Source organism: Gobio gobio (genome assembly GCF_949357685.1).
Source record: "Gobio gobio genome assembly, chromosome: 22".
Lineage (NCBI taxonomy): Eukaryota > Metazoa > Chordata > Actinopteri > Cypriniformes > Gobionidae > Gobio > Gobio gobio.
Genome location: NC_137118.1, coordinates 43,751,657 through 43,774,485, shown reverse-complemented (window position 1 = coordinate 43,774,485; position 22,829 = coordinate 43,751,657). Strand labels below are relative to the sequence as shown.

General features: G+C 37.8%; 1 protein-coding gene across 1 annotated transcript in view; it reads right to left on the bottom strand.

Annotated features, from left to right (window-relative positions):
* The window catches only part of rasgrf2a (Ras protein-specific guanine nucleotide-releasing factor 2a), a gene marked incomplete at its 5' end in the record, with an annotated part of 57,004 nt that overhangs the window by 15,380 nt on the left and 18,795 nt on the right, over positions 1 to 22,829 (bottom strand). Inside the window, 13 exons of the mRNA XM_079805077.1 lie at positions 454 to 857; positions 6,193 to 6,441; positions 9,040 to 9,122; positions 10,643 to 10,779; positions 10,935 to 11,001; positions 13,686 to 13,846; positions 15,304 to 15,422; positions 17,091 to 17,200; positions 17,323 to 17,516; positions 17,796 to 17,875; positions 18,787 to 19,040; positions 19,160 to 19,249; positions 19,840 to 19,987. Of these exons, the coding sequence (XP_079661203.1) occupies positions 454 to 857; positions 6,193 to 6,441; positions 9,040 to 9,122; positions 10,643 to 10,779; positions 10,935 to 11,001; positions 13,686 to 13,846; positions 15,304 to 15,422; positions 17,091 to 17,200; positions 17,323 to 17,516; positions 17,796 to 17,875; positions 18,787 to 19,040; positions 19,160 to 19,249; positions 19,840 to 19,987 (2,096 nt within the window). The remainder of the gene's footprint in view (positions 1 to 453; positions 858 to 6,192; positions 6,442 to 9,039; positions 9,123 to 10,642; positions 10,780 to 10,934; positions 11,002 to 13,685; positions 13,847 to 15,303; positions 15,423 to 17,090; positions 17,201 to 17,322; positions 17,517 to 17,795; positions 17,876 to 18,786; positions 19,041 to 19,159; positions 19,250 to 19,839; positions 19,988 to 22,829) is intronic.

Here is a 22,829-nt window from a genome sequence, read left to right as displayed (position 1 = left end):
CTGAAGCACCAAAATTGGTGCTATATAGCACTAAAAAAGGTTCCCCTATGATTACGAGCCAAGAACCATTTTTGGTGCCATATAGAACCTTTTTTTTTTTAGAGTGTATCTATCTATCTATCTATCTATCTATCTATCTATCTATCTATCTATCTATCTATCTATCTATCTATCTATCTATCTATCTATCTATCTATCTATCTATCTATCTATCTATCTATCTATCTATCTATCTATCTATCTATCTATCTATCTATCTATCTATCTATCTATCTATCTATCTATCTATCTATCTATCTATCTATCTGTCTGTCTGTCTGTCTGTCTGTCTATATATCTATATATCTATCTATCTATCTATCTATCTATCTGTCTGTCTGTTTGTCTATCTATCTATCTCCAATATGGAGAGAATTTGAGGCTGAACAAAAGAGGACACACAACAATGCTCACCTCGTCGAATACTCCGTCGCAGCTTCCCACAGAAAGCATCTATTCGTGGCAGCTCCCCGCCCTCGTCTGGGGTGGAGGGGCTGAGCTCGGGGGAGCTGGGGCCCCGGCTGAGGTCCAGAGGGGCCTTGGTGCAGGTGGGAGGAGGGGAGGAGAGGACGGGGTTGTAGGTAGACGTCGGGCTGCTTGCCGCAGAGGACGTTGCCGTCGACAGGTCCAAGGCACCGCCCTTACAGCTCACAGGAGAGCTGAGGGACAGCTTTCGGGAATGGATGGGGGAAGATGTGCGCAAAGGGATGGAGACAGGCGGAGGGGAGGAGAACTTGCGACAAAGCCGGGGGGATTTGTTGTTCAGGTGCTCTCCGCTCCAGGGGCCTTGGTTGGTGGCGAAGAAAAGCTCGAGGGACCTAAACCATCAACGTAGGACGGAAACAAGTGAATAAATGCATCTCATAACCAGAACTTGCCTTCTGGAAATACCAGTTTATCTTTAAAAGCACATATTAACTTAAAAAAAAAACCCTGCTTCACAACAGAGCTCATACATATAGAAGTCTTAAAGCTACAGTAGCAAAAACAACCTGTTTATTACATCTATTTATCTATTAGGGGTGTAACTAACGGTACATATATTCACGGTTCGGTGCGTACAGTCACACGACGAATACAGTCACAGGCGATCCACACCAGTGATGCGCGGGTTGATCCAAAATGAGCGGGAGCCTACGGTCACCCGCGGTTACGAGTCATCCAAAAATATTTTTAATGATATTCGGGTCGTGGTCGATCGGGTCGTTTGAAATAAAGACGGTTTCTTCTCGCCTCTATGACACGACCTGCGGAGCTGAATGTGCGCTCACTGGCTGCACTTGATGCTGGAATGTAGAGGATCCTCCTTGCCGGTTGATTCAATATTATTTCAACACAGCGCGAGGAAAGCTAAAAATAAGTAGACTAATCTTCTGTTTTAGGCCACCAACGGCACCTTATAGCCCTTTTAAGCCCAAGTTAGGCTTACTGTATCTGATTTAGGCTCCTGTGTTAGTTTAATGGATATATTTGTGTAGGCTAAACAATGCAGCCTATTTTATTTTCTTTTACAAATGCATATTTTGCGTTTATCTTGTATTAGGCTACTTTTTTTTTTTTTTTTTTACCAAAAAGTGGCACCCTTTAGCCTTCTTTTAAAGCCCAGGTTAAGTTTACTGTGTGTTTCAGTTTTCAGTTTTACCTTCATGGGTATTTGTGAATATTTATTTATGGATATTGTAGCCTCAGTCTTTGGCTTAGCCTACCTGTTTTTGTTAGTCTAAAATGCGCTAATAAAGACTTTATTAACATATTAAATTTCTGCATTTTGTGCTTGTGAGAGCTTCTATTGGGCATCCATGTGGCGAAATAGCCTAAGCCTACTAATACAAGTGAGAAATCCTTTTACCTTTTGAACGTTGAGTTCAACACGTTGAACTGAGCAATGCCATTGTACCATTTTAATAGGCTACTAACGCATATAGCTCAGTAATGTCAGTTTTATGTATTTTCTGAGAGGGGGCGGGATTTTTGTTGGTAAAGTCGGGGGAGAGACGCACTTCGATTAGACTGGATAAACACATGCAGCATTTTAATTGTTAAGAAAATGAAACGAAATAAATGAATAAATCAAGCCTTTATTATATAGAGGCTATATCATACAGCATTCAGAAAAAGAAAGTTTGCGGCGGCCATACCCCCCACCCCTAGTTCCTACGTTTATGGCCCAATGACGCTATGATGAGCATTTACTACTTATAAAAAATGCGGGTCAGGAAGCGGGTCGTATACAATATTTTCTTTTGTTTTTTTGCGGTCCGAGTTGCGGGCAGGTTAGTTGAAAACGTTGGTCGGGTTGTTTATACATTGACCCGCGCATCACACCAATCCAGAAGGAGGTGCACACGGTAGTGCAACACTCTTTGCTAACCGCCACAACAGGAAAAAGAGGAGAAGAAGAAGAGACAATCTAGAAGTGTTGCCAGATTGGGCGGTTCTGAATTTGATTGTGCAGGTTTTGGCAGGTGCACAAACTTTGGGCTGGTTTGGGGTCAGTTCGGCGGTTTTCAAAAATCTAAATTGTGTAGTCTAATTGCTTCATAAACAAAATCAAGTGTGCATGTACTCCATAAAATCAGTCATTATGACACACAGGCCCACGAAGAGTCAGCTAGTATAGGTGTTGATGTCACAGACGATCAGCAGGCAGGCAGACATGCTCATTCATGACTGACCGGTTTTTAGTGCGATAACTCGTAGCTGTATATTCAAGTGATCGCTATGGCAAAAGTGGCATAAATATGCAATAAGTTGTATTTACAGTAAAGAGTGGGAGAGTGACCCAACTCTCAAACGTGGATTACTCCTGTGAAGACCTCGAAGACTCTTTCTAAATATAACCATGACTCCTGTCCATCGTCATATACACACTCAGGACATCTGCAACTAGCAACCCCGAAAGAGGTTGAGAGGCTGGAAAAGAGGCTGCTAAAAAGAGGATCGAATCAACAATTAATCAGTTTTGACTGTGCTAAGTGTGTGTTGCTAAGTGTGTGTTCTATGTACTTCACCAAAGACGTACTGTAGTTTTGTCAAAGCAAAGTGCAACACAAAGGTAAGTGCATTGTTATATTTTTGTTGGCAGATTATTGTACAGTATCAGTGAATGACACATTTTGGCAGTGGCGTGTGCACTAAAATGCCTGCTAATTTCGTTGCTTTTTCCGATCTCTCTCGAAAATGATGCATGTGTTTTTCTGAGGGATTGCCGTTTTGACAGTTTCCACCTGGACATAATATAGTCATATTTGATCTGTTTTCCTGGGAAATTGATTTTTTTTATATTATCAACATTATGTTTTATGGAGATAAAAATGGTACTTATCAACCTTGATTGGTATGTCAATAAAATTACTTTTTGGCAATTAAAGTTTTGGCCGTTTTTTCTTGGAGTGGGCGGGTTTTGGTGAGCTTTTGGGCTGGAAATCGTCGACACAATCTGGCAACACATGCAATCTATGCACCAACTCAAAACAAGAGTTTAGATGGCACGCAAGAGCCTGCTAGTAGCCTAAATGCTGAGTTTCGATTCATTTTTGTGATGCGCTCCACAAACTTCACGGAAAGGAAACCGGGACGGAAGAAAACTTTTCAGTTATGTAGCTACCATTTGTTTTTTAACCAAAAATATGACCTATGCAAAAGTGCATTCTGTTTACTGCTTAATACACTAAAGGAGGATGTACTGTACAACTACCCCAGGAGGACTGAATGTCAAGTCAAGTCAAGTCAACTTTATTTATATAGCGCTTTTAACAATGTAGATTGTTTCAAAGCAGCTTTACAGTGTTAAACAGGAAAATAATGCAGCATAATTTTATTCAGCTGTATAGCCATTCTGGAAAAATTTCAAGTATCATACAGTGACAGTGTGGGCTTTAGATCAATAATTTGATCAGTAATTTAGTTTAAATGGTTAATTTAGTTTATTATTTAGATGTATTTCGATGTTTAGTTGAAAAATTTAGTGAATGCCTCGAGGTGGAACAATCTGTAATTTGCACTACTGTCTGTTCAAAATAAATGAAAAGAAACCAATCGAGGATTTAATGTTTTTTCCTGTTGTATTGAACCGTGACCCCAAAACCGAGGGACGTACCGAACCGTGACTTCTGTTACACCCCTACCATCTATCTATCTATCTATCTATCTATCTATCTATCTATCTATCTATCTATCTATCTATCTATCTATCTATCTATCTATCTATCTATCTATCTATCTATCTATCTATCTATCTATCTATCTATCTATCTATCTATCTATCTATCTATCTATCTATCTATCTATCTATCTATCTATCTATCTATCTATCTATCTATCTATCTATCTATCTATCTATCTATCTATCTATCTATCTATCTATCTATCTAAAACACACATTAACCTTAAAAATTAGCATATACAAGTCTTAAAGGTACAGTAGCAAAAACAACCTGTTTAACTATAAGGCTGCGTGACCAGCAAAGCGTTTTTATCCGGCTGAAAACACTAGGCGCTCTGCTGAAAACGTCTCGCTGTGGGCGCTTGAGAGCGTTTTGGCAGCTCAGCGTTTTTTTTACAGTTGAGACTCTTTGCTTGTTATGATACAGAATATCTGCGGAAGTGTTACTAGTATCTCATTTCACAGATATTTTGTTTCTGTATTGATTCTATATAAAAAATGCAGATACAATGTGAAGTATTTGCTCTGGCTTTTGTTTTTAATAATTTTGTTCCGTTATTATACTGTTTGTTGTCATCTGTTGACATTGTACAAGCAGGATGTGGCGGTTGGTCGGTGTTGTATTTGTCCCGCCCCTGCTCCACTGTGATTGGACGGCTGGGTGAAAAGTGACAGTGATGAGCGCTGCGTTTTACTCAAAGTTGAACATTCTTCAACTCTCGGCGACCAGTAAAAAACGTCGCGCTCTCAGCATTTGAGCGTGAAATACTCGCTCAGCATCTCGTTACGCTCATGGCGTTCTAAAAACGCGCCGCTCCCATCATTGAAAACAACTGAATACGCCAGCCAGCCGCGTGAAAAAAACGTTTTGGTGGACACGCGGCCTTAGGGTCAAACAGAGGGTGGAAAATGATCATGAAAAACGAAATTACGTCAAGAAACCTTGACTAATATAATAAGAAAATAAAGTCCACAAACATGTAAAATAAAAAGAGACAGAGGGAGAGAGGAAGGATGAGTTACTTGGACTGATCCAGCGCAAGCCTTGTGATCTTCAGGCTGTAGTCTGGACAGATGGAAGAGATGGACAAACGGTCGGACGAATGATACTGAACCCTGCGAGTGACAGTGAGGCAGGAACAGGAGGATTGTGGGAAGCAGAGGATCGAGGGGAAAGAGTGAGTTCTGTGGTCTGAAGACACAGATGGACATCCTGTGTGCATCTTTTAGTGTACTGAAAAGTTCTACTGATCAATTACAATCATTATCAATTATCAACACAGGTTTGTGTGCTTTTAAATGAGGAACTTTCACCAGTGGCGTCACTTTACAGTAGAAAACACATTATAAAAAGTGAGGAAGACAGTTATTCAAAGCATTTGAGCATTTATTTGCATGCTTATATTTTAAAACTTTATTGCCTTCAGTTTGCATGTGTGAAGAAATGAATTCCGTGCTTGCAGCCAATTACAAAAATGATTAATTAAAAGATTCATTATTTATTAAAATAATTCTTAATATTCCATTAATTAATACCCGTTCAAAAGTTTTTGAATCTTATCACAAAGGCTGCATTTATTTGATAATAATATATATTTAATCAAAGTAATTTAATGAAATATTATGTCATTTATATTATGATTTTATTTTTTTCTGCTCCGTTTTCAGAAGCCATTACACCAGTTTGAAATAGAAATCATAATTATTTTTATTTTTAGAAAACATTATAAATAACATTGTTTTATCAATTTAATGCATCCATGCTGAATAAAAGTATCAATTTCTTGATTTAAAAAAAATCATAGTGATCCTTTTGAATGGTCCTGTACACAATCAAAATGAACTTCAAATCAAGGGCACCAAAATCATCACAATGGTGATTGGCATTCAGATAGGGATGAAGAACATGTTTTGAATGCGATAAAAATATACCAAAATGAATCGTTTTTGCTTTTGAGGAAAAAATGCTGAGTGACAGGAACTCTAACCTGACAGGTATAGAGGTGAAGGGTTTCTTGTAGATGTCGGCCAGTTTGTCCATGACCACAGCAGCAGTGGTGAAGATTCGGTAGGTGTGGAGGAAGGTGTTGAGGAAGTCGATGGACAGGAAGCGCAGGTCGGTCAGCCTTTCCAGGAGTCTCTCCACGCTGGCGTAACGGATCTGTGGCACCTTGCAGGAGTTCAGCGTCTTACTGAAGCAGATGTCCACGTCGTCTTTGTGCAGTCGGGCATCAGACCTGCGGATCATAGTTACGGATGAGCAAATTGATTTTAAAGTGGCGTGAGAACAACTATTTACAGTGAATTAATCTGTACTATTTAAGTGTTAATTGTAAATCCATCCATCCATCTATTGCATCTCACAATACGATCTTCCTTTCTATAGAAATACCAAAAACCTTCAAATAAAACTGTACATATAGAAGTCTTAAAGGTACAGTAGCAAAAACATCCTGATTGAGACTGGTTAAAGGGATAGTTCACCCAAAAAAGAAACTTAGCCCATGATTTACTCACACTCAAGCCATCCTAGGTACAATCAGAGTTATATTTAAAAATGTACTGGCTCTTCCAAGCTTTATAATGGCAGTGAATGGCTGTTTCTGTTTTGAAGAGAGACTGGCGTTCGAGCAGATGATGTAGGACGATCCGGTGAGAATATGCTAGTTCTCGTGAGAACCAAGTTTTATTTTGCTCTATCCTCTCCGCTTCCGCGTTCGTCACCGGAACTTGCTCTACGATTCACTTTTAAGGACTTCAAAACAGGAAAAGCCAGGACATTTTTAATTATATCTCAGATTGTATTCGTCTGAAAGAAGAATGTCATATACACCTAGGATGGCTTGAGGGTGAGTAAATCATTGACTAATTTTGATTTTTGGGTGATCTATCCCTTTAAGTGTTGTAATTTTTAACTTAAACTGGATGAGCATATTTTTAAAGTGGCGTGAGAACAAAAAATCAAGATGAGCCGACTATTTAGAGTGAATTCATCTGAACTGATTAAGTGTTGTTATTTTTAACTTAAATTGACACTGCTGGATGACAAAAAAAAACATGAACTTCTGCAGAGCAGCTTTATAGTTTCAAATTGACACATTTTGTAACATTGTAATGTTACTGAACCGAGTTGAAATAACACTGAACTGAATTAAGCTGAATAACGACACTGTTGTCTTCTGTAGAGCTGATTTACAGCAGAATCTGAATTTATATTTAATGACATCTATTACTGTAAAGCTGCTTTGAAACTATTTGTATTGTATAAACAATATGGAAATAAAGGTGACTTGACTTAAAACTATAAAAAAAAAATTATAGGTAATCAAAGTTATGCTGAAATAAAACAAAATAGAAATATTAGATGTATTAAAGGCATAGTTCCCCAAAAAATGAAACTTATCCCATGATTATTCACCCTCAAGTCATCCTAGGTGTGTATGACATTCTTCTTTCAGACAAATAAAATCAGAGTTATATTATAAAGGTCCAGGCTAATCCAAGCCCTATAATGGCAGTGAATTGTTGCTTCATTTTTGAAGTCCATAAAAGTGCATCTATCCACCATATAACTGCTCCACACGGCTCTGGGGGGTTAAAGGACAACTCCGGTGAAAAATGAACCTACGGGTAATTAACACATGGTTACCGAGTAGATCGTTCTCTGGGATGCATTTTCATGAAAATCGAATGTAAAGAGTTTTATCTCTAAAAACAGATTAGCTTATAACGCTAGTCTATGGGGCACAGAATAAGTAAAATTAAATCTCTAGTTAATACCACTAACAAGGCTCAAAATAGCCTCACACTAACACGGTAGCATAATGAGGGTCCCTACATGCAAACCGAAGCATTGAGAACTTTGTAAGTGTACAAACAGTTTAATAAGAAGATACTTTATAAAGACAGTACATTACGCGCATACAGATAGGAGCCATCTTGGAAAACAGTCTCGACGAGTTGAGCCACGAACGCTGTGCTGAGCTGGTCGATAGGAATTAAGTTTGTGAAATCGAATTACATGGAAATGCATGAATTGATAAGTACCCCTAGGTTCATTTTTCACCGGATTTTGTCCTTTAATAAAGGCCTTCTGAAGCGAAGCGATGCGTTTGTGTCAGAAAAATATCCATATTTAAAACTTTATAAAGTAAAATATCTAACTTCCACCAGATCACCTTCCATATTCAACTTACGGAAAAAGTGTAGTTCCTCTCGCAGTTCAAAATGCTTACGCTACGTCTGACGATATTGCACACCAGTTACGTTTTTTCCGACCTGGCGGAAGCTAGATATTTTACTTTATAAAGTTTTAAAAATTCTTACACAAACGCATCGCTTTGCTTCAGAAGGCCTTTATTAACCCCTCAGAGCCGTGTGGAGCAGTTATATGAAGGATAGATGCACTTTTATGGACTTCACAAACAAAATTCACTGCCATTATAAAGCTTGAAAGAGCCAGGACATTTATAATATATTCGTCCGAAAGAAGAATGTCATATACACCAAGGATAGCTTGAGAGTGAGTAAATCATGGGATAATTAAAAATTTTGGGTGAACCCCTAAAACAAAAATGTTAAATGTTGCCTTAGCAACTAAAAGAAATAAAATAAGTTAGAGTACTAAAATTACTAATGCCGATATAAAAAATAAATGAAAGCTAAATAGATCTATTTGGGGGAAAAAACTAATAAAATGACTGAAATTAAAATTAAAACTGAAAAGCTCATTCAAAATATTAATACATGCAATAATACTATATAAATAATAATGCTATATGAATACATGTCAAATATAAATGTACTAAAATAACACTGGACTGATTGTGTTTTACTTGATCATGTGAGGCACGGTGACTTTGGAGTTGTCCTCAAACACGCTGGTCATCAAGCCATTGCAGCGGATGTTGTCAATACACTATGTAGACATCATAAAAATAGATGAAAAGCAAAACAGAATGAAATGACTTCACTCTCACGCAACTGTAACGGGAGTCAAAATGAACAAACTACGGGAGCAGAAAACAATTGTTATCATATCAGCTGTCTCATAAGGATCATAATAGGACTTATTTTTTCTGTTTAAACTCTCTCTTTTTATTAAACAGTAGCATGTCGAATTGTAGATGAGTAATAGATCTAACGTTGACCAAAATTTGTTTACTGGTTCATCCCTAGGCCAAAGTGTATAACAGACAGCTCTTACTAAATATATTATGCAAAACCGTGAAGGCAGTGAAACTATTTTTGTCAATGCAAATATAACGGAAACTTCTCACTCCTGTGGCTTTCTAGCTAGAAAACAACACCCTGCTGTGTGTAAACCTCGGCTCTTTGGGTTTGACCGAATCGGTATGATTTCTCCACTTTAATTCATTATTTAAAGGTGCAGTGTGTGATTTTTAGCGGCATCTGGTAGTGAGGTTGTGAATTGAACTGTCGGAGCACTTAGAGAAGCTACGGTGGCCGACACAGGACAAAGATGTTGTTGTCTGAGACAGCAGAAAGTAGCTAGCGTAGTTTGTCCGTTTAGGGCTACTGTAGATACATGGCGGCACAAAATGGCGGCTTCACTGTAAGAGGACCTGCGGTGTGTGTAGATAGAAACGGCTCATTTAAAGTAATAAAAACATAACAGTTCATTATGTAAGGTCTTTATACTCCACTGAAAACATAGTTATGTATATTATATTGCATTTCTGTCAATAGATCCTCATAAATACTACACACTGAACAATTCTTGTCCATGCATTTTCATGCATCTTACAAGTTGTAATATTCTTAGATCATTATCTATCTGCGGCTTGTTCTACAGATGCACATAATGTGAAAGGTCTGGAAAAAAAGAGTCAAAAGTCATGATAAAATGCAAGTAGCAACAGATCTTTTCTTTCGTGTTGTGACGTAAATCCGAATGTAATGCATTTTCAAAAAAGAAAAAATGTAGGGTGGGTTTGCATGGCTCTGTGCATCAGTTGCCGATTGGATGTTCAGATGTGGGCGTGGCAGATGAAAACAAGTTTGTAGGGGCGGAGTTTAAGAGCATACATGCATTAAGTCCTGCATACATCACCAGAGAGATCGTTTTCACAGAAGGTCTAGTTATATTTTGATTATGCCTCGTAATCTTGAATCTGAATAACTTCCCCTCCCTCTTCTCTGATGATGAGGGCGGGGCAACCTGTCACTCACTCATGAGATCCACCAATAGCAAACCACAACTATCCAATCAATTCCCTATGGACAAAATCAAGCCCCGCCCTGCATTTGTTCTTGTCCGTTTCACTTGGATATACGTCATAATAGGGAAGAAAAGTCTATTGCATCTTCCATTTCAAGTCTACATAAACATTACAAGGTTGAAAAATAATGGCACACGGATGAACCGATTAATAGTTGACAATAACATGCATTTCATCCCGAGAGTGTAGATTGTACCTGGCTCATGTCACTGGTCCAGGCAGCTTTCTCCTGCCGAGACGGAGCGAGCAGAACGACTGAAACCGACGGACCATCAGCGGGTTCAACCACTATTTTAAACTCCAGATGATTGAATCCCTGACCAGCAGCATTATCTGAGGAGATATGGAATCCAAATGAACTCTAGTTAGTTACTTAATAAATGTGCACATTACTATAAGGATTATCTTGGATATTTATCTGGCTTCGGGTTGTTGGTACTACTATGATTCATATTAGGATTGACCGTTGGGTCTGACGTCACACTTACAGTCTTCATCACTGGCGTCCAGCTCCTCGATAAGCGTACACTCTATCAGAGACAACGTGCCTCCTTGCTGTGGTTTTGAGGAAAGGTACTCAGTTATTTTATGCTTTTGCATGAAATGGGTACAGCAGGGGTCTCCAAACTCGGTCCTGGAGGCCCGCTGTCCTGCAGAGTTTAGCTCCAACCCCCTTGTAAGACACTAATTAGCTGGTGTGTTTATTTGGGGTTGGAGCTAAACTCTGCAGGACAGTGGCCCTCCGGGACCGAGTGTGGAGACCCCTGGGTTACAGTAATAGTTCACCCACATGTCTGAATTGGTCTTTTCAATGAAGGTGGACAGAGACTTACACTCACCTAAAGGATTATTAGGAACACCTGTTCAATTTCTCATTAATGCAATTATCTAATCAACCAATCACATGGCAGTTGTTTCAATGCATTTAGGGGTGTGGTCCTGGTCAAGACAATCTCCTGACATAGGCGTCGATTTCGGGGGGGACGGGGGGACGGGGGGGGGGGGACGCGTACCCACCAGATTTCGTCATGAGTCCTTTTGTACCCACCACTTTTTTTTGTTTTTCAATTTTGCGGTGAAGCATTGCTGACACACACATATTATTTTTTCCACTCAATTGTGTCGTAATAACGATATCTTATGTCGTTTTAACTACATCTTTTCTCATAATAACGAGATCTTATGTCGTTTTAACGACATCTTTTGTTGTAAAAACGTTTGAAAAGCAGCTGCAAGCTCCGTAAAATAGGCTCTTCCGCTGCCTGCATCAGTGGCAGTGCCCATAACACGAAATTGTTGTAATGGATTGAAGTAGCCTATACAGTTCTTAACAGCCATGGGTAGCAGGTGCCATGGACCGCTCATGATTTAGCGTAATGACGGACCCCGGTGCAGCCACAAATATCATAATTATCTGCAACACGCATCGCCGCAAATGAGTAAAGCAAGCCAACACGCAAACTGCCACAAGTGAAACTGAAAATAAGCTAAGTTTTAGATGCTCAAAAGCACCATCATCTTCATTAAAATTAATGAGACTAAAGGCTCTTACCAGTGTTTAGGTCGCTCGTTCGCATAATGCGGTCTTTGATGTTGAAAAGAGCTGATGAATAAAATACTCATATCGGTTGATTTCGTTGACATGAACTCCGTTAAATGTGCATATAGCACGGGAATTGAAGATCGGATATATATTCATTTCGCGGAGAGGTGTAGCCTAAGGTAAGACAACCAGCATGTTTTTTATTTTTCATTATTTGTTTAGATTGTGTAGCCCGTTTTGTTTGCGCGCGCCGTTGCGATCTGCCTGCCTCATCTTGTCAAAAATGCCTTTTTACTGTGATGGTGGTGATAGAGGCTAAACGTTTAAACGATGCTTTAAGTGTTTATATGGATTTTATAAGCAAGACAAGTCAAGTGTTGATTTCAGAGGCTAAAGTGTTGGGTTAACTCACTGTCGGCCGCTGGCCGCTTGGTCGTCACTTTAAAAAGCAAAAACTTTAGTTTAACAAACATTAAATGCTTTAAACATTTTTCTAAATTAACTTAATAAAGAAACAAAACGAAATATATCTACTTTGACATTAAAAACAAAACTGAACTATTTTAATGGCTGTAACTAATGTGTAATAGGGAGGATTAAAAAAAACACGGGCTCCAGTGGGACTCTGATAATGAAGTGGTAAAAAAAATTGCAAAAATGAAAAATATTAAAGAATTCGCTTTCGTCGGCATGAGTAAGATAGGCTATAAGACCCGCAATATGTCTCCATTCTGACATTTTTATTTATTTACATTAGTAAGCTGCAGGACATAGTCTTTCAAAACATGACCTGCGCGAAAGAGAAAAAAAAATTTACCCAGCACTTCTGAAAATGCACTTCTGAATGCGTCTCTGTCTCCAGCACATTTCAAACCAAACTGACGCCCATGTCTCCTGAACTCCAAACTGAATGTCAGAATGGGAAAGAAAGGTGATTTAAGCAATTTTGAGCGTGGCATGGTTGTTGGTGCCAGACGGGCCGGTCTGAGTATTTCACAATCTGCTCAGTTACTGGGATTTTCACGCACAACCATTTCTAGGGTTTACAAAGAATGGTGTGAAAATGAGAACATGGATCCATCATGCCTTGTTACCACTGTGCAGGCTGGTGGTGGTGGTGTAATGGTGTGGGGGATGTTTTCTTGGCACACTTTAGGCTCCTTAGTGCCAATTGGGCATCGTTTAAATGCCACGGCCTACCTGAGCATTGTTTCTGACCATGTCCATCCCTTTATGACCACCATGTGCCCATCCTCTGATGGCTACTTCCAGCAGGATAATGCACCATGTCACAAAGCTCGAATCATTTCAAATTGGTTTCTTGAACATGACAATGAGTTCACTGAACTAAAATGGCCCCCACAGTCACCAGATCTCAACTCAATAGAGCATCTTTGGGACATGGTGGAACGGGAGCTTCGTGCCCTGGATGTGCATCCCACAAATCTCCATCAACTGCAAGATGCTATCCTATCAATATGGGCCAACATTTCTAAAGAATGCTTTCAGCACCTTGTTGAATCAACGCCACGTAGAATTAAGGCAGTTCTGAAGGCGAAAGGGGGTCAAACACAGTATTAGTATGTGTTCCTAATAATCCTTTAGGTGAGTGTATTTGGGGTAGCAACATGATTTAAAGTATTTTAGGGTGACCTATCCCTTCTTTTATTTGCTGAGCTGTTCAGAGTCGACTCACTTTGAGCAGGTGCAGTTTGCCGCCGGAGGTGCGTGTGCAGATGAGGAAGTGTTTAGTGAACAGGAAACACTGGCGTTCAGCTTCTTTCCTGAGCGACAGCGAGCCCAGACGCACCTTACTCAGTTTACCCTTCTCCACAGAGGGCAGTTGAATCAGAGAGCCTACAGGAAACGCACACACATCAGCTCTTTACTGAGAGGAAGGAGAACATTAAAGAGGAGAGAGGGCAGCGCTGTCTCATCGAGCGAAGCTTTTCTACGAGACATGATGCATTAAAATGGCACATTAGGTCTCATTAGAGCACATTTCACACCTTCCTGTCAGAGTGGAGCAGTGTTGAATGAGATCAGTGTTTGGGTGGACACAAGCACACACTGATATTCATACAAAACTAGCCACTGACTTCAGTTAAGCTGTTCAACTTTTGTTTTGAATAAAGAAAAAATATTCATTTAAAATAAATAAATAATACATATGTATTTGAAATAAATATATTTTTTATTTCAAAACAAAAAATAATATTTATATTTATATAATTTTAATAAATAAATACAATTAATTTCAAATGAATACAAATTTATTTTTAAAAAATCGTTTTAAAATGATGAAGAAAAATGTATATATATATATATATATATATATATATATATATATATATATATATATATATATATATATATATATATATATATATATATATATATATATAAAATATTTAAAAAAATTATTCTTTAAAATATTTTTTAAAAATATGTATTAATTTATATATTAGTGCTGTCAAACGATTAACCACGATTAATCACATCCAAAATAAGTTTGTGTTTACATAATATGTGTGTGTACTGTGTATAATTATTATGTATAGATAAATACACACACATGCATGTATATATTTAAGAAAAAATTGTTAGATTTATATATAAAATATTTCTATTTCTATATAATATAAATTATATAAATATATACAGTATATATATATATATATATGCAAATATTTCTTAAATATAATTTTAAATAAAGAATATTAATATAAAATAAATTATATATATATAACAATATATATATATATATATATATATATAATATTTTCATTTTTAAATAATTATTTTTGTATACAAATTTTGTAAACATTTCTTTATATTTTTAAATACTTTTAAATAAATAAATAATATTATATATTTAAAATAAATTAATAATACATATTTATTTTAACTAAATATTTAATATAATATTATATATATATTTTATGTATTTTATATATATATATATATATATATTCTTTATTTTATAATGCATATTTATATATATATAAATATGTCTAAATTTTAAAGAGACAAATAATGCATATTTTTACTATTTTACATATTTTTACTTTGTAAAAACTGAACCTCTGACCCATAAAATATACTTTCCTTGGTGTTACATGATAAATGTAAGTACTGAGTCAAACTATCATCAAACTCTCAAATAAATAAATAAATAGTTACTGTGGCTCAGCGGCAGAGCACGTCACAAGCAGTGAACAGCAGAATAACAAAAATGAAGGAAATTGGGGTAGAAATGAGTTTTTTGAAAAGGATGTGTCATCGCCGCTCATATCCATAGTGAACCCCCTCACCCTGCCGTATGAACGTCTGACTGGTGTCCAGCAGAATATCACAGCCCTCCACGATCATTCGCTCGATCGCGAGATTCTTCCGGATGTTTTCTGTATCACTCACTTCATCGTGCATCATTCTGAGAAGAAACATGCAAAAACATCCATTGCATCATATCAATTTACATATTAAACAGATTTATATATATATGTATGTATATAATACATATTTATAAAGTTAGGTGTTTGGCAGAATGGTAGTCAATGTGAATGTGAATTGGACAATATTGAACCATGACTCATTCTAGACAATAAAATAGAAAAATATTATAGAAAAAAATATATAATCTATACTTATATATATCAAAATATTTTAAAATAAATAAAATATGATTTTATTTTTATAATACATGTATATTTTTATTTTGTATCATTTTGATCCAAACTGATATAAACAGAAAAAATAAATATAACATTTAGAATCTTAAAAATAAAGGTTTCAATTAGAACAAACGATGTTCTTACAGTTCAATAGAAGAACGCCATAAAGAATGTTTCATTCTCTAGAACATTTAAAGGGGTCAACTGGCTTTTTTTAATATATATATATATATATATATATATATATATATATATATATATATATATATATATATATATATATATATATATATATATATATATATATATATATATATATATATATATATATATATATATATATATATATATATATATATATATATATATATATATATATATATTGTTGTCTGAGGTCAACTTATGATGTTCACGTGGTTTTTACATTCAAAAACATCATAATGAATAAGTAATAGGCTATTTTCGGCCTTGGTTTTGAGCCTCTCTCATGGAACGCTCAGTTTTGATGGGCGTGCCGCACTGATTGGATAAGATTTGCATATTTAATGAGCTTCGGCTCCCCGCGAGTACACCGTGAGGGATTGTTTTCAAGCGTGTGGGAAAACGGCAACCGGAATAATTCGTCCCACAGGGCTCGCAAAACGTCTTTATCAAACAAACGCAATGATTTATCCCTCATCCACCCTTGATTGATTGGAATGTTTTTTTTTATTACTTGGCCTGCCCAATCGGTGGATATAAGCGAGAAACGTGCTTCCCTACACTCTCACGTCATAGCTGGGCACATTCTGAGATCTAGCGTCAATAAAAGCTTTTCTTTGACTAACAAAGAAGTTTTCAGCTCTGAATCTTACAGGATATTCTTATATCACGGTGAACTTTTACACATCAAAAGCTCAAGGGAAAGTTGATTTCTCAATTCATGACCCCTTTAAAGTCAATTCACTGATCTGAAGATAATATATGTGACCCTGGACCACAAAAACAGTCATAAGGGTCAATTTTTTGACATTGAGATTCATACATAATCTGAAAGTATTTGATTGAGATACAACTATTTGAAAATCTGGAATCTGAGGGTGCAAAACAATCTAAATATTGAGAAAATCGCCTTTAAAGTTGTCCAAATGAACACCGTAGCAATGCATATTACTAATAATAGTACATTTGTGATACATTTACGGTAGGAAATTTACAAAATATCTTCATGGAACATGATCTTAATATCCTAACGATTTTTGGCATAAAAGAAAAATCGATAATTTTGACCCATACAATGTATTGTTGGCTATTGCCACAAATATACCGGTGTGACTTATGACTGGTTTTGTGCTCCAGGGTCACATATATTATCTTCAGATCAGTGAATTGACTTTAAATGTTCTTTAAAGCACCAGATCATATTATACCCTTTCCTTTTTACTCACTTGGACAGTTCCTCAAGTTTGGATTTGGCAAATTCCAGACTCTTGCGCTCGACATGTTCATGAGGTGTGTGTGCGAGGAGCTCGTGAAGGGTGATGATGTACCGTGGGATCTAATAATAATGGTAAAAATCAACCTTTCAAATACAAAAACACTCATTTGTACATTGCAACATATAATTCTCTTACTATACTGTTTATGCACAGGCTCACTGCTCAAAGGTCAAAGGTTCACCTGGAACATGGGGTAGGTGAGGAAGGTTTCCAGCATTCTGCCCTCACAGGCGGCGTTTGCTTCATACTGCTTCAGGAGCTTGTCAAAGTCCCGGTTCTGCTTACAGTTGGCCAGAACCTGCAAACTGTACTGATGGTTTCGCACAAACTCCTGATAAATGTTCAGCATTGGCAGCAAGATGTCGAAGAGATCCGCTGAAACATGACAGTTCAGTGTTTAGACATTTTCATTATATACTGTATATATATATATATATGTGTGTGTGTGTGTATGTGAAATTGTCAGAGAAAAACTTTGATAAGTAAGTGGTTGGAAGGAAGTCAAATAAGGAAGTCTTATGTTCATTTTTATTCAGTGTGGAGAGTCAAGAAGCGCTTCACTGCACGTTGTATATGTATAGTTGTGTGTATGACGATTCAAAATAAAAATAACTTGAATGAAATAAAATAAAAATGCAGCTTGAACGAACTCACCTAAAACTAAGGTTGGCCAGTTGGCTATCCGAGCCTTCAAGCCTTGATGGAATATCTCATGGAGAAACATTATCGTCTCACTTACCAATAAAGAAAAAACAAAGAAGAGAAACGCACGGAGCATCAGTTTCAGAACAGATGTTATACTTTCAAAACAGTAGCATAGTTGCATATTTTAAACACTTATTGATGGTGGTAGAATTAAGTTATTTTTGTTTGAAGATTCAGTCCCTCTAAACCCCTCCTTTCTGCAAACCTACTCTGCTCTGATTGGTCAGACGGCTCAGTCTGTTGTGATTGGTCTACTCTGCTCTGATTGGTCATATGGCTCAGTCTGTTGTGATTGGTCTACTCTGCTTTAATTGATCAGACGGCCCAGTCTGTTGTGACTGGTCTACCACGTAGAGTGTGCATCGGGGGCAGTGGTGGCCTAATGGTTAGAGAGTCGGACTTGTAACCCGAAGGTTGCGGGTTTGAGTCTCAGGTCTGGCAGGAATTGTCGGAGGGGGGAGTGAATAACCAGCGCTCTCTTCCACCCTCAATACCATGGCTGAGGTGAGACCCTTGAGCAAGGCTCAACTTCACTTTTCACTTTTGAACAAGTCCTCCTCCTTTTGAAGTGCAGAGTGGATTTGCAGCGCAGAAAACATGTCGACAACACAAACCAAACTCTTCCAGGCTTTAGCTACAAATACAGTGTTTGAGGGGCAAAGTAGACATTGTTCGCGGGCAGCCAATGAAGACAAGGCTGGCATTATGCAAATTTGTTACATTGTTACATAGTTTTGAGCAGGAAGTGAGACCGGAATTGCTGACAACTCATTTCAGCAGTTCAGAATCACTTCTTTCTTTTAGGAGACAATAACTTTATTTGTCGTGCACTTTGATCTTTAAACTTCGCAGACCTTTTACATTCACCAGCAGCTGTACTACACACTGCATGAAAGGTCATATTCAAAAAAGCATAGGGGCACTTCGAATGCATATATACCTATTGAGGAAGATACTGCTGACATCGTCATGACTAATAGGGGGTTTTTTGGAACTGGCCGCCATCCTGAGCGGCCGCAGGAAGCAGTTGACCAGGATGGAGAGCTGGAGGACGTACTCCGTCTCAGCTTCTACCATGTTAAAGACGATCTGGTTCCTCTTTCTCATGCTCTCAGCGTGAGGTGAGCAGATGTAGTCCTGCACGATAATCTTCCATTTCCTCCTGCACAGCCAACCACGCATGAAGCTTTGCACCTGCGAGAAAACACGCAAAGGAGACGCCCGAGTAACTGCACTTACTCTAGGCACAATAGCAAAAATGACTGTGTAATTAAGATGGATATATGTCAATGCAAATGTAGACAATCATATACCTTCTTGATTTTCTTGATATCTGGATCTTCTTCCTCTTGATTGGACTGATAGGGCAACATGCGCTCTTTCGTTTTATTCAGAACAACTATCTGTAACACAGCATATTACAATGATTTCTGAAAGATGATGTGACACTGAAGACTCGAGGAATTATGCTGGAAATTACATTTGAAATAGAAGAAAGTTACTTTAAACTGTAATATTTGTTCCCAATATTACTGTTTTACTGTATTTTTAATCAAATAAATGAAGCCTTGGTGAGCAGAAGAGACTTCTTTGAAAAACATTTAAAAAATCCGGTAACACTTTACTTAAAGCCTTTATCTAATGCATTATGAATGTATTCATAATGTACATCATAATGCATTATATCTTTTCATAAATAATTGTACCCAAAGTTAAAATGCATGATAATATTCACAGATTACTTTGAAATTGGTTGTTTGTCGCGTTTTAATGCATTCTACTTTCTAAAGGTGTATTATAATGCATGATAACTGTGGTTACAATTATTCATGAGACCATACAATGCATTCTAAGATGCATTGCAAGGCATAACTAATGCATTCAAATTCTTATATAATGCATTATATGTAAAGTGTTACCAAAAATCCTAATTATCGTCTGACCAGTAGTGTACATAGCAGGAAAACTGTGGATCTGATGAAGATGAACTGACCTCCGACTTCAGTCTCTCGATCTCTGTGTCCTGGTCTTCCAGTTGTGTCCGCAGTTGATTTGCCGCCACTTTTTCCGTCTCCATGATCTGCACCAGATGGATGTATTTCTGCATGAGAACTTCGCGCTCTATGATCAGGTCTGAATAACTACCAGCGACAGAAGAAGAACAAAGCTAGTTAGAAACATTTTCAAAGAGAAAACCTGAGCGTTAAATAAATGAACGAGCCCTTTAAAAGCCTCAAACAAACAAACTCTATGCAAGTGCACAAAAGCTTGTTTATTCTCATTACAAGTGAACCCTTATTTAATGCAGTGTAGGTCATATTTTCTTTTACTTTAGGCTATGTTGTTTTTTATGGTTTTTGAGGATCAGGGTATGTCACACAACCTGCCCATCTGTTTAATTTGATTAAATTTACCAAGCGATAGACGAATATTCAGTGAAATTTTATTGGATGCACAACTTTTGAAGTCAACAACAAAACATATAGGAAGCATTTTCTTCTTCACTATTATGTAATCTATCTCATGTGCCATTTTATTGTTTGCATTCAGCATTATATTTCCCTGCTGTCTGCGGCCGCTCATAATTGACCTGAGATACTCACAGATAAAATCTTGCTTGCTTTTATACCTCATATCCAATGCATTAAAAATACATGCTGCTATAAATGAAGCTTTTAGTCAATGCCATAGGCACCACTGAGGTCCTGATCATGAACCACATGCAAAACTGTGATGTATTGTTCAAATACAGCACCGTTTTTCAATAAAATAATGCAAAGAGAAGCATTTTCAGACTTTTGAACCCCTTCAAAAAAGGCAAAACCGCTCTGAACGACTGTGACAAGCTTCAAACTAGTGTAAGTAACAAAAATATGACGAAAAATGTTCGTTGACAAACTTTTTTTTCCATGACTAAGATGAGACGAAGACGAGATGACAAACGATAACTGTGACTATATAAACATGCAATATCGTTGACGAAAAAAGACGAGACTAAAATGTTGTTTAAAACATAAAAACTTTTAATAATTTAAATCCGCCAATCAGAGCTTTTTGTTACTTAAACTTTGCAATCTGGCAACCATGTGTATGCGAGCTCTCTCTTTCTTGCGCACAGATGATCTGAAAACACCAAGGCTGCGTCCGAAACCTGGAAAACGCTGCCTTCCGAGGACACATTTCAAGGCAGGAAGGCAGCAAGGCACTTCCGAATCTAATGCTAGTTTCACTTCCTGTCTACAGAGAAACCTTCATCTGATCGATTTTTGAAGGCAGCATATTTGTATCCTTCGCTGCCTTTGATATCCCACAATCCTGTGCTTTCCATTCGGTGACAGTTGAGCTGGAAAAAAAACATGGCGTCCGAAAGTTGCGTTTGCTGGTCAGTTTGTGTGTAAATGTAGGTTTTTTTACCAACATTTTCCACTTCTGGTGTCATTTCTAGCAGGAAATTACTAATGTAGTTATTAAATATTTGTTTCGTTCTCACCAAAGCTCTCTCTATTTTGCTGTAGATCATTAAACGGTTACACCACCTAAGAAGTCTGTCCGAAATTAGTTTCGTGAGGTGCCTTCATGCACAAACCATAGACTGTACAAAAATATGGACGTAGTGTCCGTGACGTCACCCATAGGATTCTGAAGAGCAGTTTTGAAGCGTAAAGTAGGGACGAGCTGGCCGTCGCCATCTTGGCAGAGCGTCACCGCGCGTCACACCCAAATAACAGGAAATGGGCAGACAGACAGCAGATAAATGGCTATCCACCTGTCACTCAAAGTGGCCACGCCCTTAATTATGCAGAACTCTAAGGCTTTATTGAGACAGAGCGACACGCGTCATAATCTGAAGACCACGCCCACCGGGGGGGAAAACAATCAAACCGTCTCCATTGATTTTGCATTGCGTGAAGCGGCCTTTTTGTCATTTCGGACTTATAACAAAAAACTGAACAATGTCTAAAAGCTGATATGTGACAAGGTGTACAGCAAACAAGCTAAACAAAACCCAGAAGCAAAAACCCAGACGTTTTTATAAGCTGTTGACCCAAAAAACGAGCGTTTAAGTACAAAAAAGTGGATTCAGGCCATTGAGACAGAGCGCGCGGGCCATATTACACTGAGAACTACGACGACTAGAGGGGAACGTAATCAGCGGCAGTAAATATAATATATAAAACGGACATTTGGATATTTGACATAACAGTGACAAAATGTTTACTGCACACATAGATATATTGAGGCATACTGAGAGTCAGGATCCCAAAATTTCCCCATTCTTCCTGCTGAAGCTTCACTTCGTATTGCCTGTATCCACTTTTATCTTCTTAAACGCTCGTTTTTTTGGGTCGACAGCTTATAAAAACGTATTTCTGTGTTTTTTAGCTTGTTTGCTGTACACCTTGTCACATATCAGCATTATTCTGTTTTTTGTTATAAGTCCGAAATGACAATGAGGCAGCCTCACGCAATGCAAAGTCAATGGAGAGCGTTGGATTCCCCCCCCCCCCCCCCCCGGTGTGGGCGTGGCCTAAATACGCTCTGTCTCTATATAATGTAAACGAATGAGTTATAAAAAAATTCACCCCCCTCACAGTCGACATGAAGGGCAAAATTAGCCGCATAGACCAAAACCACAATTTATACCAGACTTTAAACATGTGTTCTTCTACTGTAAAGTTGGGCATTTTAACATGGAGCTCAATGAGATTCTGCTCTCTAGTGGCCAGTCAATGAATTGCAGTTTAAGTCACTTCCGTATTGGCTTCAAGAGAAACTGCGGGAGGTTGCCACTCGGCACAAACGCTGCCTTACAAGCCATTATCTGATAAGGCAGCGAGGCAACGAGTCAGCTGCCTAGGTTTTCGGACGCAGCCCAATAAACCAAGCCTGCCGCACTCATGTTAAAAACTGAAGCCGACGTGTCTCGATCGCCCCCAGGTGGTTGGTCTCAGTATAGCTCATAACCCCCACCCCTCCATGTAT